The sequence below is a fragment of the Lutjanus erythropterus genome, chromosome 11 (assembly GCF_056507025.1).
Source record: "Lutjanus erythropterus isolate fLutEry1 chromosome 11, fLutEry1.hap2, whole genome shotgun sequence".
Taxonomy (NCBI): domain Eukaryota; kingdom Metazoa; phylum Chordata; class Actinopteri; order Lutjaniformes; family Lutjanidae; genus Lutjanus; species Lutjanus erythropterus.
In genome coordinates, this window is record NC_139327.1 from 2,443,882 (window position 1) to 2,458,633 (window position 14,752).

A 14,752-nucleotide genomic window follows, 5' to 3' on the forward strand; every position below is an offset into this window, starting at 1 on the left:
TAAGATCGTATATAAAATAGGGCCTTCACCTATTCAGTACACAGCCTATAGCTCCAACTTGCTATCTGGACTGCAGTACTTTTTGTCTTTACATATTGCTCCTTTAATGCAGTTTACATCACTGCAACATTAACAGGCAGTATACGAGGGCAGACTTTCAGTCTTTCAGTGAGAAAAACAAAACAAACCAAGACAAAATAATGCTTTTAGCTGCAGCAAACAACACTTAGTGACAAACACAAATGTTCTGTTTTTCAGGGTCACTACTGCATCAAGAACTCTCAGCTCCGACAGAGAACAAATCACAGTGCTACAGCCCGACTCCATCTGTCTCTGATCTCCTCCTCCTCCTCCTCTCCCATGATACTTTCTTCAGTTTCTAATTCACCTGCTGACTGTCTGAGGAGGGTGTGAGGTAAGACAGAGTCAGTGTGAGTGTGTGTTTGTGTGTGAGAGAGAAAGTGAAATACTGTGCTGAGTCATGGGCCTCAGCAGGCTGCAGCTTGTTTAATTAGCCAGTTGTCCTATGTGTCTGACTCCCTCAGCAGGACACGCTCTCTTGGGCCCTCCAAGCAGACTGACCTTTTTTCTTTGCAGTTTTTATTTGCCCAAACAGTAAAGGAGACAGAAGTGTCTGGTATACATGTACACAAAAACATGTACAAACACAAAATTTCTGCTTGAGTGAGTGCTACCATGTTATTTATTTGTCTGTGTGTGTGTGTGTGTGTGTGTGTGTGTGTGTGTGTGTGTGTGTGTGTGTGTGTTAAAGACTGGACTTGAGGAGAGCGCTGTTGGCCTGAGAGGTCAAATGAGACAAAAGCAGGCAAGAATTCACACTGACCCATATTTTTGAAGGCATTTAACAGACAGTCCACTGACAATCTCATTTCAGTATTAAACACCTCTCATACAGCTGTTGTACAACCTGCAAGAAGATAATACATTTTTTTTTTCACTCCTATGATAAGTCTTTGTCTTTCTAATTTATACTTCTGGAACTACACTTCTGTGAAACACAAATAAAGCCCAGCTTTGCCTTTATCTGTTTACTTTTTGGAGAAATTAGCACCATTAAAAGTATGCTGAATTATAAATTAGCACTTACTGTTTGCAATGCACCCATGGGTGTACAAAAATATAAATGGATTACTTTGATATTGAAGAGAACTTAAACCTGATCTCATAGTGGTTTTATTGATGAAATTTAATGCAAACTTCATGGCCATCATAGCAAAAGTATAACGGATATGATGGAAAAACAGTATGGATTATAAACCCTAGAAAATAGTTATTTACCAAGTACTTGAATTATATTATAATACTCACATTCATATTGCCTGGTATAAGCCTAACTCACTTCTATTTTGGATTCTGCTGCCACTTAGGGTTAAAATGACAGTTGCCCTTTCTGATGTGACAAGATAACACTAACTTGTTAATACCAAGTTGCATTTTATTTTCTTTCCTGACAAATGATCCCACCACACTCCATAGTAAAGATTGTAACTTCTATAAACTTCACTTTTAAGACCTTGTGAGTAACCCACACAGTCAATCTAAAAAAGATCACACGACTATGTGATCAATATGATGTCTATAATGTCTAATTTAAATCAAACCTGACTACTATTCCTCTAAACTAACTGTAATTCAGCACAAATTCAGAACTCACGACAGAGTTCTGACACACAGCGCTGAGACTTGGCAACACTCACACAGCCTGTCGGTCACACAGTCTGTTCAGTTTTGGCGACATAGTGGTTACAGTGTCTCTTGTCCAGTCTGATTCCAGCCTTACTCTCTGTCACTGCTCTCAAAAAGCTCTCTGAAACACCATCACTCTCCATTCACTTTCTAAACATCAATGATGACTCTTTGGATTGACAGTAATGTACAGTAATGTTATCAACTGTGACAGAGGTGTCATGCTATTTATAGTAAAGTATCTGTGACATACTTGTAATTGCAGTTTATGTCTGACACTCTCCAGACGTTCTGTGTGTCGAAGCCCATCCTCTTCACCTCCATTTCCATTCTCTGACGCACGTGATCACCTGCACACACACAGAGATAGATGGAACAAATTATTTCAGTAATATTAATATTTTATTAAAATAAGGCCCAATTGTTCTGAAACATTTGTATAAAGTTCAGTTTTGTGTGTGACCTGGACGACAGAGATGAACGTGCTGGTCTTCGTCATCAGCGCTGCCTCCCAGACACCAGGCGTGATAGGCCAGGGCAAACAGGTCCTCCAGCCGGGACGGGTGAGCTATGGCCCGGTTCAGACGCTTGACCCACTCCTGGCATTGCTTGAACGTAGCGAAGTGGCATCTGTGGAGAACCCAACATGAAGATTAGAAAAATTCAAATATCTCATTGCGAAAAAATATCTCATTACACCTTCATGCATTATGGGACTGGGAGAAAAACAAGACAAGCTAATTTCTTTAGATGTTCAGTGATTTTCCAGCCTTTAAACAGGAGTAATAGTGGCTGCTTAATGATGAGAAACCAAGATGCAGCCAACACATCTGCTGCTGAGAATCTAATGGATCTGCTTGTTTTGAACTTTACAGATGTCCATGAACAGATGAGAATTTCAGTGTGCTGTGAAATAAATGCAGGCCTTGCTATTTTGTATTTGAAAGTGTTTTTTAAACAAGTGCAAGCATGCCTGGTGGTAGGTATATATTTGCCATCTGTCTGATGTTGGAAAATGACTATGCAGTGAAAATGAAATGAGATCATCAAATACAAAAGCTCCAATTCAAAAAATGCTACACACCATACCCTTACTTAAGGATGTCCAAATAACAACTAATATGATATTATTCCCCCTCCTTGAACCGCCACCTTATCGTGGTGGAGGGGTTTGAGAACCTAAATGATTTTAGGAGCTATGTTGTCGGGGGCTTTGCCCCTGGTAGGGTCTCCCAAGGCAAACAGGTCCTAGGTGATGGGTCAGACTAAGAGCGGTTCCAAAGCCCCCTATGAAAAGTTTGACACCAGGGTCAGTTACGTCGCCTGGATTGGCGTTACCGGGGCCCCACCCTGGAACCAGGCCTGGGGTTGGGGCTGGCAGGCGAGCGCCTGGTGGCCGGGTCTTTGCCCACGGGACCCGGCCGGGCCCAGCCCGAAGGAGCGACGTGGGCCTGCCTTCCCGTAGGCCCATCACCCGTGGGAGGGTTCAGAAGGGGCCAATGCATTGCAATTTGGGTGGCGGTCGTGGGCGGGGGCCCCGACGACCCAATCCCAGGACATGGAATCTCACAGTGGGGACATGGAATATCACCTCGCTGGGGGGGAAGGAGCCTGAGCTAGTGCGGGAGGTTGAGCGGTGAGCTTGTTTTATTGAAGTAACAGTCCAAAATGCCAAGATAATAATATAAGAAAGGACATACTGAGACATCTGAGGGGCTGGACCCAGTAGTTGATGATTTTCCATAAGAAATTATTTAAACAACAATCAGTTACAATGTTTTTTCAGATTACATTTCCATTGACTAACCAATTAATTCAGATTACACTAAACACATTAGAAAAGGGCATTTATTAGTTTCAGACTCTGGGAAAGATGGAAAAACAGTAAAATTCCCCCAACTACTGTGTCTCTTTACCATCTCTTTGCGCCAATTACACTAGGCTATTCAATGTGAATAATTTTTCACTTCCACTCTCTGAACCTCCCCTAAACTTGCTTTTTTTTATTTAAACCATTATGAGTGACAACTCTTTTATTCTGCTAACACCTGAGCATGAGAATACCGTAGTTCCACCCTGTAAGTTACCTTATGAAGGAATAGCTGCTGGGTAACTGTGAACATCCAAGACATGATGTCCATAATCACTAATGTCATTAAGTTATTTAAGAAGGAAGGACGGAGGAGCTAAAATAGTACTAGCATTATGTTAACATCATTTTATTACTACTGTAAGTTGTAACTGCTATTTTTAAACCTGCAAATATTGATTAGTGGTTAAGCATGGTAGTGTGTAATATTAATTGCCTCCTCACAGCTAGACAGAATTAAACTATTGTATTTATTCATTCAGATGCATACCAGACCTCTGTAGTGCATTTACTCTGGTTAATAACAATGTCAATCTGCCCGCAGGGTTAATCTCATTTTTTCAGCGTGTGAGTCACTGTGCTGCTCTGATTCCTTACCTGACAACTTTGGAGTCTTTGCAGATGATGTGCAGCTGGAACATATCTCTGCTCTCCACACTCTCTATCAGCCTGAGAGGCACCTGTAGGGGGAGACAGAGAGCACATGTGATCAGCCTGATGGACTTGTCTCACAACTGACAGCACATCTGCATGGAGGTTACCACCCTCTGGTCTAGTACAGACTGAATCCAGGCTAGATACACGTAGTACAGCTTCAGCTTCACTGTAGAGGAGGAGAAGGCCTCTGCAGTATTTTAATTTTGACCTCTTATGATACAAAACAACAGCTATAAAGCTGGCTTTTCCACAGATTGTTTATTCTGCTTTCTTCTAAGTTATTCTGTGAACTGGAGGTGTTAACAAAGGTTCTGCTGGGATTTATAAAACACCCACACAGCTTCACTTTTGGTCAAACCTGTATGCAGCACCACTGTGTGCATCTTGTATGAATGAGAAAATAGTATTTAATGCCTTACAGCAAAAAGAGTACTTGTGTTTTTTTATATACTCTCAAGGTCAGCCAACACACTGCACCACAGTTATTTTGTGCTGAAAATAACACTTAATCCAATGTTACCTAGGGCTGTCCTGAATACTGTTTTGGACTATCATATGTATTAGGGATGAGTAAGTACACCATTATCTATATCTGTTCATCCAACTTAATTATATGTATCTGTACTTAAAATGGGCATGGCTTAAATCTTATGTAGGCGGGGCTAATTTGACGTTGTTCCTTAAAGCCTAAAAAATTGGGGTTGATGAGAGGTTGCTTCAGATCAATGTTTTTGTTGTTCACAACAGTAAGAGAACAACTACAAAACATGTTTTTTTTTTAAAAATAAAAGTACAAACTCAGAATAGAGCTTCGGAGTAACATTTTTGCACAAGCGTAAAAGATACAGTTGAGCAAATACACAGCAGAAACTGGTACAGGTAATGTATTTAAGAGTATGATTATTGTCAAAGTAAAATACTTGAGTCTATTCATTCAAGTTTACAAGAAACTGTAATAGTTCTCTTATGCTTGTGCTCAAAAACTCAGAGTAAGAATATTGACTTGGATGATACTTGTTCTCATAAAAAGTACATTATCTGCACTGCATATGCCTGTCAGCCGAGTACTCACTCAACCCTAATGGCTATCAAGCTATCATAGTTTCCTCAAGCTTATTTACTTCTATACTTTGCTATTAAAGCAATTATGACTGTCATGAGAGACGAGGACAGGTAAGGAGACTTCAGCCACAGCAGGTTTTTAACTTGTGCATTTGTGTACATGAGAAGGAATGATCTTGAAATGCTTTTTTTATGTGCTCTTATTACATGCACAAGCCTGCACATGAGTTTTTTTTTTTTTTTTAGAAACTAACAATCAAATGCAATAGAGGAGCTCAATTTCCTGCTCTTTATTAGTCTTTTGACTCTTTTTTTGGTGCAACTGACAACGTCTCTGTGAAAAGGTTTCCTCTATAACTTTACATGGTTGTGTATGCTAGTGTCTATTAAAGGGAAAATCTGCCACTTTTTATGTGGATGTTCAGTCAGTGTTGATGGCAAATGTAGTCAATTGAAGCAATTAACTCCTCAGTGCTGCTATACTGACAGAGAAAACCGAGTTCTCCAGCTGCAAAATCTGTTGTTCTTCCTGCATCCACTGATGTCATCCAGGTACATGTAGGAACTGCTGTTCTGTGAACAAGAAAACTCTTTGGCTGCATTAACCATTATCACTGATTGGACATCCACATGAAAAGACCAAATTTTCCCTTAAGCTCGGTGATGTTTTCTAATTGGGATTTTCCACTTTTCTACCAGTGTTATTGTGGTCATTGGCTTTCTGGGCTGGAGGGGAAGGGGTCGGTCCAGTAGTCTCTTCCTTTTTCTGTGTGACCAAACACTGTTGGTTAGTTAAAGGTGGGGGAACACAAATTCATCATAAGGGGAAGAGTTTGCCTGGAAATATTACTGGTGTTCAAAAGGCTGCTTGGTTCCTGTTGCTATCAAGTTTAGCGAGGATTTCTTTTCCTGGTTTATTTCTCCCTCATGCAGTGGTCTAGTCCAATTAGGGTGGGGCCAGGAGGGGTATGTAAAGTCACTTGGACATTGTTTGTGGGAGCTTTGCTGTTGGGAGCAGCTTGCTGTGGGTCTTTTATTACAGTTTTTTTTTGTTTATTGGGTGTGAATGCTGCAAGCATTCAAACCCTATGTTCTTCTACTACCAAAATTCTTTATTATTATTATTATTATTATTATTACTATTCTGTAGCGTTTTTTGATCTTCAATAACTAACAGAAACTTTCAGATTTTTCATTGCATTCATTTTTTCCTAAATATTCTATGTTAACTTTAAAACGTATCTAGTTCCACAGACTTTAACCGATTCAAACCATTTCAAGGCACAATGTTCATCTGAATTTTTACCGGAGCCATATGACTTTTCTAAGCCGTAACATTCATACTTTCCCAGATATTCCTTTTTTTTTTTTCAAACGTTAACTAGTGATTCATACATTCATATCACATACAACATTTTCCTGACTTTCTAAGTTTGTTTTAAACGTTTTAATGCCGTTCAAACTTTAAAAATTATTCACCGTTTTCTGAAACTTGGTTAAAATGGAAATGGAAAATCCTTCAAACTCACTTGACTTCACCCTGTCGCCATGAATTCATACATTCACGTAGAAACTCCATTCCAACTCTCAAACGCTTACAATCCTGTGGACTTTCAGTCACTAATTCAGATTTTCAATATCTCTTTTAGTTTTTCCACACCAGCAGTTTAAAAAACATGAAATTTTCATCTTTTCTCAGACTTTATAATGAGTGTGTATTGCGTAGAATCCTTAGAGCTAGAGTGGGTGATGTCATCGCTAGAATGGAGAGGGGCTCCAAAATCATCTAGAAATTTCCTCTTAAACTCGCTGCTACGGCCACATTGTTCACTCTACATACATAAATTTTACAGGATTTTGTAGGAAAAGCTGTGCCGGTCACAGAGGTGTGACCACCGAAGCAAACGGACAAACGATTTGGTCTGAGCGGGGTCTGAAAGGATAACAAGTCCAACTGGCCACCCCATTCGCTCCCATGTTAAGCAAGAGCCAACATTTCTGGAAGAAAACAGATGATCCTTGTTATTTCCATCGCTCTACTGGCCTCATTTTTCACACCACAGAAATAAAGTTTGCAACTTCACGTTCTGCATCTCGTCCTCTTGCTCACCATATGCAGTTTTTAACTCTAGCAATTACGGTTGTTTGTTAAACGGCTGGAGTTTGAGTGGTACGTTTTCTCAATATTTGCCTTTGCTTGGAGTATTTAACGTTAAAGTCAGTCAGTCAGACAGTTAGCTTGAAATTGACCAATCGCCTGTGTGTTACAGAACATTCAAATTTGAATACTGAGAGGACCTGAGTTCTAAGTAGTTAAAACCTCATGCAGAGACAATTACACCTGAAGCAGTTCAAGGTTTGAAATGACTAACAGTTTAAAAGGCCTGTTTGTCTATCTCTGTCTGTCTATCTCTGTCTGCCTGTCTGTGTCTCTCTGTCTGTCTAGAATTGAATGTGCTGTTGCTCACAGGCGATTGGCTGATTTAACCAACAGCAGTTAGGTCCTCTCTGTATTCAAATTTTAAATGTTCTGTAACACACAGGTGATTGGTCAATATCGCCAGCCTGAGTTCTTAGCAGTTTAAAACCTCACACGGAGACAATTACACCTGAAGCAGCTCAAGGTGTTTGAAATTAACAGTTTAAAAAGACTGTCTCTCTCTGTTGCTCTGCATGTCTGTCTGTGTCTGTCTGTCTGTGTCTTTCTGTGTCCACCTTGGACATGTTAGACTGCAGTCTTTTTTAAATGTCAATAGATTCAAAGTTTCAGTTGCTTCATGTAAAATTGTTACCTTTCTTTCTTCAGATTTATTTCTTTCAGCTTTCTAACAAACATTACAATTTTCTACATAATTCTAACATTATTAAAATTTTATGGCAGCTATTCAGTGTGGCATCAGCTTTCTAACAAAAATTCAAATATTGTACCTAATTCAAATATCACAACATTAAAAAGGCAGCTATTCAGTGTGGCTTTGGCTTTTTAATTAATATTCAAATATTCTACATAATTCACATATTGATTTATTGTCAGCGCAGCTATTCAGAGTGATTTCAGCATTTTAACAAGAATTCAAATATTTTACTAACTTCAAATATTAATTTATTTTCATGGCAGCTATTCAGTGTGGCGTGAGCCTTTCTTCAAACATTCAAACATTTCACATAATTCAAACCTTCTTATATCATTCAGGCAGCTATTCAGTGTGGCGTTAGCCTTTCTACTTACATTTCAACATTCAAATCGTTCAAAATTTTATTGTATTTAAGGCAGCATGGCGGTTTGGCTTCAGCTTGAGGCATTCACATCCGCAATTTCTTCAGAAATTGCTTTTCTAGTTTGCACTTTGTTAATTTTACAACTTTTCTTTTTTTAATCTGTTTCTGCTCTGTTTCATGGATGAGAACAACCCATTCATGTACTTTGCTGCTGTGTCATGATTCTGCCCCTTTTTGGCTGAAAACTACCACTCTGATTTGACTGACAATATACACAAATTCCAAGGTCTTTGCTAGCTTAAACGCATAAAATAATAGAACCACATTATTTTTAAACCATTGGGAGCCCAAACCCTCTGGCCAGCGAGGTGAGCAATCATGTTATTTCTTTGTTGTTCATCAATCAATGTTGTTACTTTGCAAAAAAAAAGAAAAGAAATAGGAGTTGATTAATGTCCTTTCTTCCTCCTTAAAAGTGGAAGAACAACCCCATCGAGTGGCCAGAGGTGGTATATCCTGACATATACAATTACCTTATTAAATTGTCAGGTGAAGTATTTTTGACTGCTGTCTTTGTAGTCTGTCCACTGTGGCACTATCGAAACATAATTGTATTGCCAACATTTACATGCATGCAAATGTCGCAGTTCTTTTCAATTTGGTGCCAGCACTTACTAAAGCGCTTTTTTCACCCAAAAGGTGGTGTGGTTGTCCTGACAACAAGGAAATGACGTATTACTGGTCTCAGCCACAAAAAATCACTTGGGCATTGTTTGTGGGAGTCTTGTTGTTGGTAGCAGCCTGCTGTGAGTTACTTTTTCTTTTTGTTTATTTGCTCTTTGTGAATTTTCCCAGGATTCTTGCTAATAAAACCCCAGCCTACATTTACATTCTTTACTTCGTCCTGAGCCATTCTTCAATTCGACTTCTTTTTACACACCTCCAGTTCCAGACAGCCACATTAAAATCCATCATCTATGTACCAGTAATCCTATAGTCTACATTCTGTCTTCAAAAAAAAAAAAAACCCCAAAAAACGCAAAAAGACAAAAAATTGATTTGGACAATAATTACCATGGGACGGTAGAAGCTTTGAAGCATTCACATCAGTCCTAGTGTTAAGTTGAATGTTAATTAAAATTTCTCCCTGGTGCACTGTAATCGTTTAAAGAGAAGAGGAGCTGAATGACTTAAGCTGTCTAGACAGGGGCAGAGGGTGGTATTTTATCTTCTTGTACTCACAGATATCTCATTGTCCACACCTGGGTAGGTCTAAAACACAGTGACACCATGGAGCACACACACGCACAAAGAGAGAAGGAGGGAGGGAAGACACAAGACAGGAGGAAATGGAAAAAAAAAATATTAAACCAAAAAAGTTCAAGGAGACAAAAAAGGAAATGAAGAGTTAACAGGAAAGAAAACATCAAAGAGGTTGAAGGATGAAAGATAACCGAGTGGTTTCATGGAGTGAGTGTGCTACTTGCAACACATGACTGAGTAGAATGGAAATCATGGAGAGAAAGACAAACATGGTCGGGAGCAAAGGGCGAGAAAACAGCTTAGAAGTCAAGGGAGGAGTTGTGAAAGGGGTGTAGTGGGGAGGCTGTGGCTTCTGGCGTTCATACAGAGTTCATCTGTGCAGTTGGGGTCAAGGCAGGACTCTGCTCAGCAGGAAACCAGTCCGATAGAGAATGTAGATGGTTGACCTCAGTGCATTAATCTGACTCTCTTTTGCTAAAGCAAGTCAAGGTGATCTGCCCTCACCTCCTCCTCCTCCTTTTCAAATCCCTGTCACCTTTTCCAGAAGCCGGATCCTTCTGGAAAAGATGACAGGGATTTGGGAAGGAGGAGGAATTTCTCTGCCAGTGAATGCAAACAATTGGCCTGTTTGTCTTTGAGCGAGGCCTGACGTCAGCAGGAGAGAGCGAGTGGACACCAGTGCCAGCGGGGCCTGGGCCTTTGGAGCCTCAATGTCACATTAAACCTCCCTGGACTGAAGATCAGAGGGCCCGCCACTCCTGTGGTACAATCCTGGTACAAACAACTTCATGCCAAGCATGCTGGGATATTATGAAAACTTCTTTATGGGTGCCTCATGCAAAATACTTGTAGGTTTATTTGTTTTGTTAGAACAATTATGTGTTTATAAAATTTATATGGGGGAAAAGGAAAAAGCCTACATTCGTCCAAACTACACATTATAGCCTCCTCTCTCCTGCAATTGGCTCCTGTGATGGCATGGCAGCAGTAGAGATCACACAGACACTTGTGCCATCTGAACTGATGGTAAAACTACTTTTGTTGTTCTTGAGTGTGTTTATTGTCTGTGACTTGCACTCACATTGATGACAGAGTCCTTGAACTTGATGTGGAGCCTGTAGTTAGAGATGGCAATGATGGCTTCATCAGCATGGCCAAGATATTCCACCCCTTCCCCCTGAAGAACTGGGAATGGCACCTGTAGAGACACGAAACAACCAAATGGTTGAAGTTTAAGTAGCAAAACATGACACCTGCGCCCGTTTATAGTCAGGCTTAATTATGTCTACTGGGACTAAAATCAAAACATTCACACAGTCGACAGCCATGATAGCTGCTCTGCGAGGCATTCGTTAGGCATAGTGGTGCTTTGAGATAAATGCTAACATGGATGTTTTGCAGGTATGATGTTAAACATGTCTGCAATGTTTGTAAAAATGTCCTAAATTGCATTAACCCAAAGAGTCATTAGCTTATCAGATATTTTGTCATAAACATAAATATTGGACATATAAATAATGATGGCACTAGATGAAAAAGTTAAGGGATCACCAAAGTATTGCAATTAATTCTGAGGAGGACATGAATGTGAGTATGAAACTTCATGGCAGTCCATCAATACTTGTTGAGACATTTCACTCAAATGCCCAATGTTAACTTCATGGTGGTACTAGTCAGGTCAGGGAGGATTCCTTGTTTGGGAATAATGCATGTCTGTGCAAAATCTAATTTCAGCTTATTAAGAATATGATGAGATATTTTACTGGATACATAAACACTCTGACCTGTCAATAGCACCAGAGGAAGAGTCAGGGGACGTCATGAATGTCTCTGGTCTAACCAGCTGACCATTGGACCCCATAAAGACACTGAGATTGCCAGCCCCACAGCCACATTAACAGCCTGGTAAAAAAAACTTTTCAGCTAGTCAACAGTTGAGTAAGGAAATGCTTGGTCAGATTCCTAGTCTGCTTAGTTGTTTGTTTTGATATATTTTGGTTTAAAAATAATAATTTGGCTAAGTTAAAGGTACAATGTGGCATTTTCAGAAAATCTTGTAATTAATGACACCTGTGGCTGTTAAGTGAACTGCAGTCAGTCTCAGTAGACATAATAAAGCCTGACTATAAACAGGCACAGGTGTCATGTAGATGTGAGCAGACAAAAATGGCATCAGGCAAAACAGTGACGTGACATAAATGAGTGTGAAGGTGATTGTCATGTTGACAGATGTGGTAAGTAGAGGTTTGTGTTGTGGTCGGTGTCAGTCATTTGTTGACATTAGCTGGCTACATTTCTCAGCTAGAGTTGTTTAGTTTTGCACCCTGTTGGTGTGGAAGGGAAGCCGAAGAGAGGCAGGGCAATCAGGAGCATACATGAACATCACATCCTTTTGATTTTCCTGAAAAATCTGCCCCAGTCTTTTACATGGAAGTAACAAACAACCAAGAAAGTCAAGGAAGGTCTCATTTTTAAGTTTTGATCAACCTGTTGACACATTTGGAATACAAAGTGATTAATACATCTAAATTGCTTCACATAGTACCTTCAATACTGAATTTTAATGAAGCAAAGATCTTGCAGAGCTACTTTGTATTAAGATATAATGAAACACATTTGAGAAGTTTTTTTTAAAAAGTAATGTATTGAACATACTCTGGTATCGAAACTGAAGTATCATATTTCTCTGTCGATTAACACAAGGTTTAATTTAGACTAGTTGACTAGTCTAACAGTAGGAAATCACTTGGAAAGCAGTTAAATTGATCACAATTTTTTAATTGATAATGTTAAATACTGTGTATTAAGAGTCATTTGATGCTGCTAATCAGTCTACAATCACCAAATTTTATTTTAAATGCCATTGAAATGTGTGACGGTTTGCGCCACCTAAAACACATAACAACTCACTTAATGCTTCACCTTTTCAGGCCGAAAAAGATCACATTGTCATAAGGCAAATGACATTGTTTACACAGAGCTGATGTTAGCTGCAGCCTGCCACACAGTGTGGCTAGAGCTAGCAGAGCTGGCAGCAGCTGCTCTGCTTGCAGGTTAATGTCTGTGTCTGTGCTGAATGTGGTCACGTGTTGCTCCAGTCAAGTGCTTATGACACACCCTACATTTCAACCTTATTTTAATTTTATATAAAATGCTGCAAAACTGTGCTGATTTTACAAGCTGTCATCTGACTTTGCTGATAAAAACACCAGGGGATGCGTGGGCCATTGGGGCATACACATTGGGCTGCCATCTGATGAGGCTGCAGCCCTGATTAGCAACAGGCAGCCACATAATACCTTAGAGGTAATGGTTAACTGGCATTGTACATGATGAAAATATTGATAAAGAGTTTAATTGACTAGTATTTCTGGTGCCGACTAGTGAGGGTGGCGACGTTTAATCGTGTACTCTAGTAATCGAGCACATCCCTGATTGGCACAAGTATTGAAACAAAACCCTGCATTAAACATAACCAACAGCCAAAGTTCATGCTCATACTGTTCTGCCTACCAAGAGCTTAACTCATAGGGATTGTGGACAGAAATGACAAAAAGGGGGGCATGGGGGAATAGTTTGCACGTGTAGCTGTCCAATTAGCACATAGTAGTTTTACAGAAGGACCTTTGTGAGCACAGTAGGCTTGTTGGTGTGTCTGAATGAGCAGGCAGGCAGACAGGAGTCAGGGCTGGGAGGGAGACTGTCTGCATCAGTGCTGACGGTACAGTGAGGGATCCCAAACTGTCCATTAACATTCTTACTTGTACACATTTTATTACAGGCCAAGCCAAGTCCAGGCTTTGGCTGCAGCGAGACCCCTACATTAAGATAATTGGTTCCCAACAGAGGTTAATAGAAAACATTTTTCATTTCACTTGCACTAATGCCCTGCATTAGCTTTAAAAGTCGACCACGTGGAAGAGACACACAGCTACAGTTGCCAACTTCTAAACAATGTCTAATTCGTATACAAATGGAAGTGTCCAACCACTTTCAGAGTGGTCAATTTAACAGTGCCCCCTCTGGTAAATGTTATGGTGCTGTCTACTGGAGCTGGTTTTTCAAGGGATTTGAACATATAAGGCCTTTTATGGTTGCTGTTGAACTAGAGGATTTAAACTACAACATTATGCACAGAGATTAAACCGTCCAGTCACCTTGAGTAAAACATTCCTTTTGGCTGATGAGAAAGATTTAAGTCTGTTTTGAGATACCCCACTGCTCAGACATCATTCTCTCTCATCTGACAAATTGAGGATTTTGTTATGCCGATTCATTCCTCATTTACATGACCTCCTCACACTTCTCTTAGTCATCACTTTCTGTGTGATCGCCTGCATGCACTGATGTTAGTTCTGGCTGCTTTTGCATAATCAAAGTCATCAGGGACCAAGAATTGCAACTCAGGTCTCGTTGTTTAGTTGCCGGTAGTGAAGAACAACAGTGTTGCTTAGAGACAACATTACCTCATTCTGCATTAGCATGCACTGCTGAGTCACGCAGAGGAGGACCCACTGGTGCATGTTAAAAGAGGACATACAGCGGGGCAGATGGGGGATTATGGTAAAATGTCAGAAAATCAGGCTTACTTGAAACAACATTAGCCAACATGGTTAAAAGCACAGACTTAGTTAGTGCACAGAGCACACAAGCTGAATGTGATCGAAAGACCCATAAAACAAGTCAGCTCAAGTTTACTCAGTCAGCTTATGTTTTACTGCTCATAACAAAAAAAGAGTCAGTATATAATAAATCTAAAATAGGACCGTACAATTTAACAAAATATTACCTAAATCACAATACGGCTGAATGCAATATGCAAATCACAGAAGCTGCAATTTTTTGATAAGGGAAAATTGGTGACAACAGCATTATAATAAAGGACTGCAGTGATGCAATGATGCCCTGCCAACAAATCTTGTTCTCTTGTTTTTTGGTACCAACAGATCCGAACAAGTGGCACATCATCATGAT

General features: G+C 39.9%; 1 protein-coding gene across 6 annotated transcripts in view; it reads right to left on the reverse strand.

The window, feature by feature from the left end:
* The window catches only part of mtmr4 (myotubularin related protein 4), a 74,864-nt gene that overhangs the window by 17,972 nt on the left and 42,140 nt on the right, over positions 1 to 14,752 (reverse strand). For 3 of the 6 annotated variants that reach the window (XM_084730446.1, XM_084730445.1, XM_084730440.1), the window contains 5 exons: positions 10,860 to 10,976; positions 9,758 to 9,787; positions 4,175 to 4,257; positions 2,171 to 2,337; positions 1,961 to 2,057 (listed from right to left, as the gene is read on the reverse strand). In XM_084730446.1, coding sequence (XP_084586572.1) covers positions 1,961 to 2,057; positions 2,171 to 2,337; positions 4,175 to 4,257; positions 9,758 to 9,787; positions 10,860 to 10,976 — 494 coding nt within the window. The remainder of the gene's footprint in view (positions 1 to 1,960; positions 2,058 to 2,170; positions 2,338 to 4,174; positions 4,258 to 9,757; positions 9,788 to 10,859; positions 10,977 to 14,752) is intronic. The other 3 variants (XM_084730444.1, XM_084730443.1, XM_084730441.1) reach the window with 1 other exon arrangement.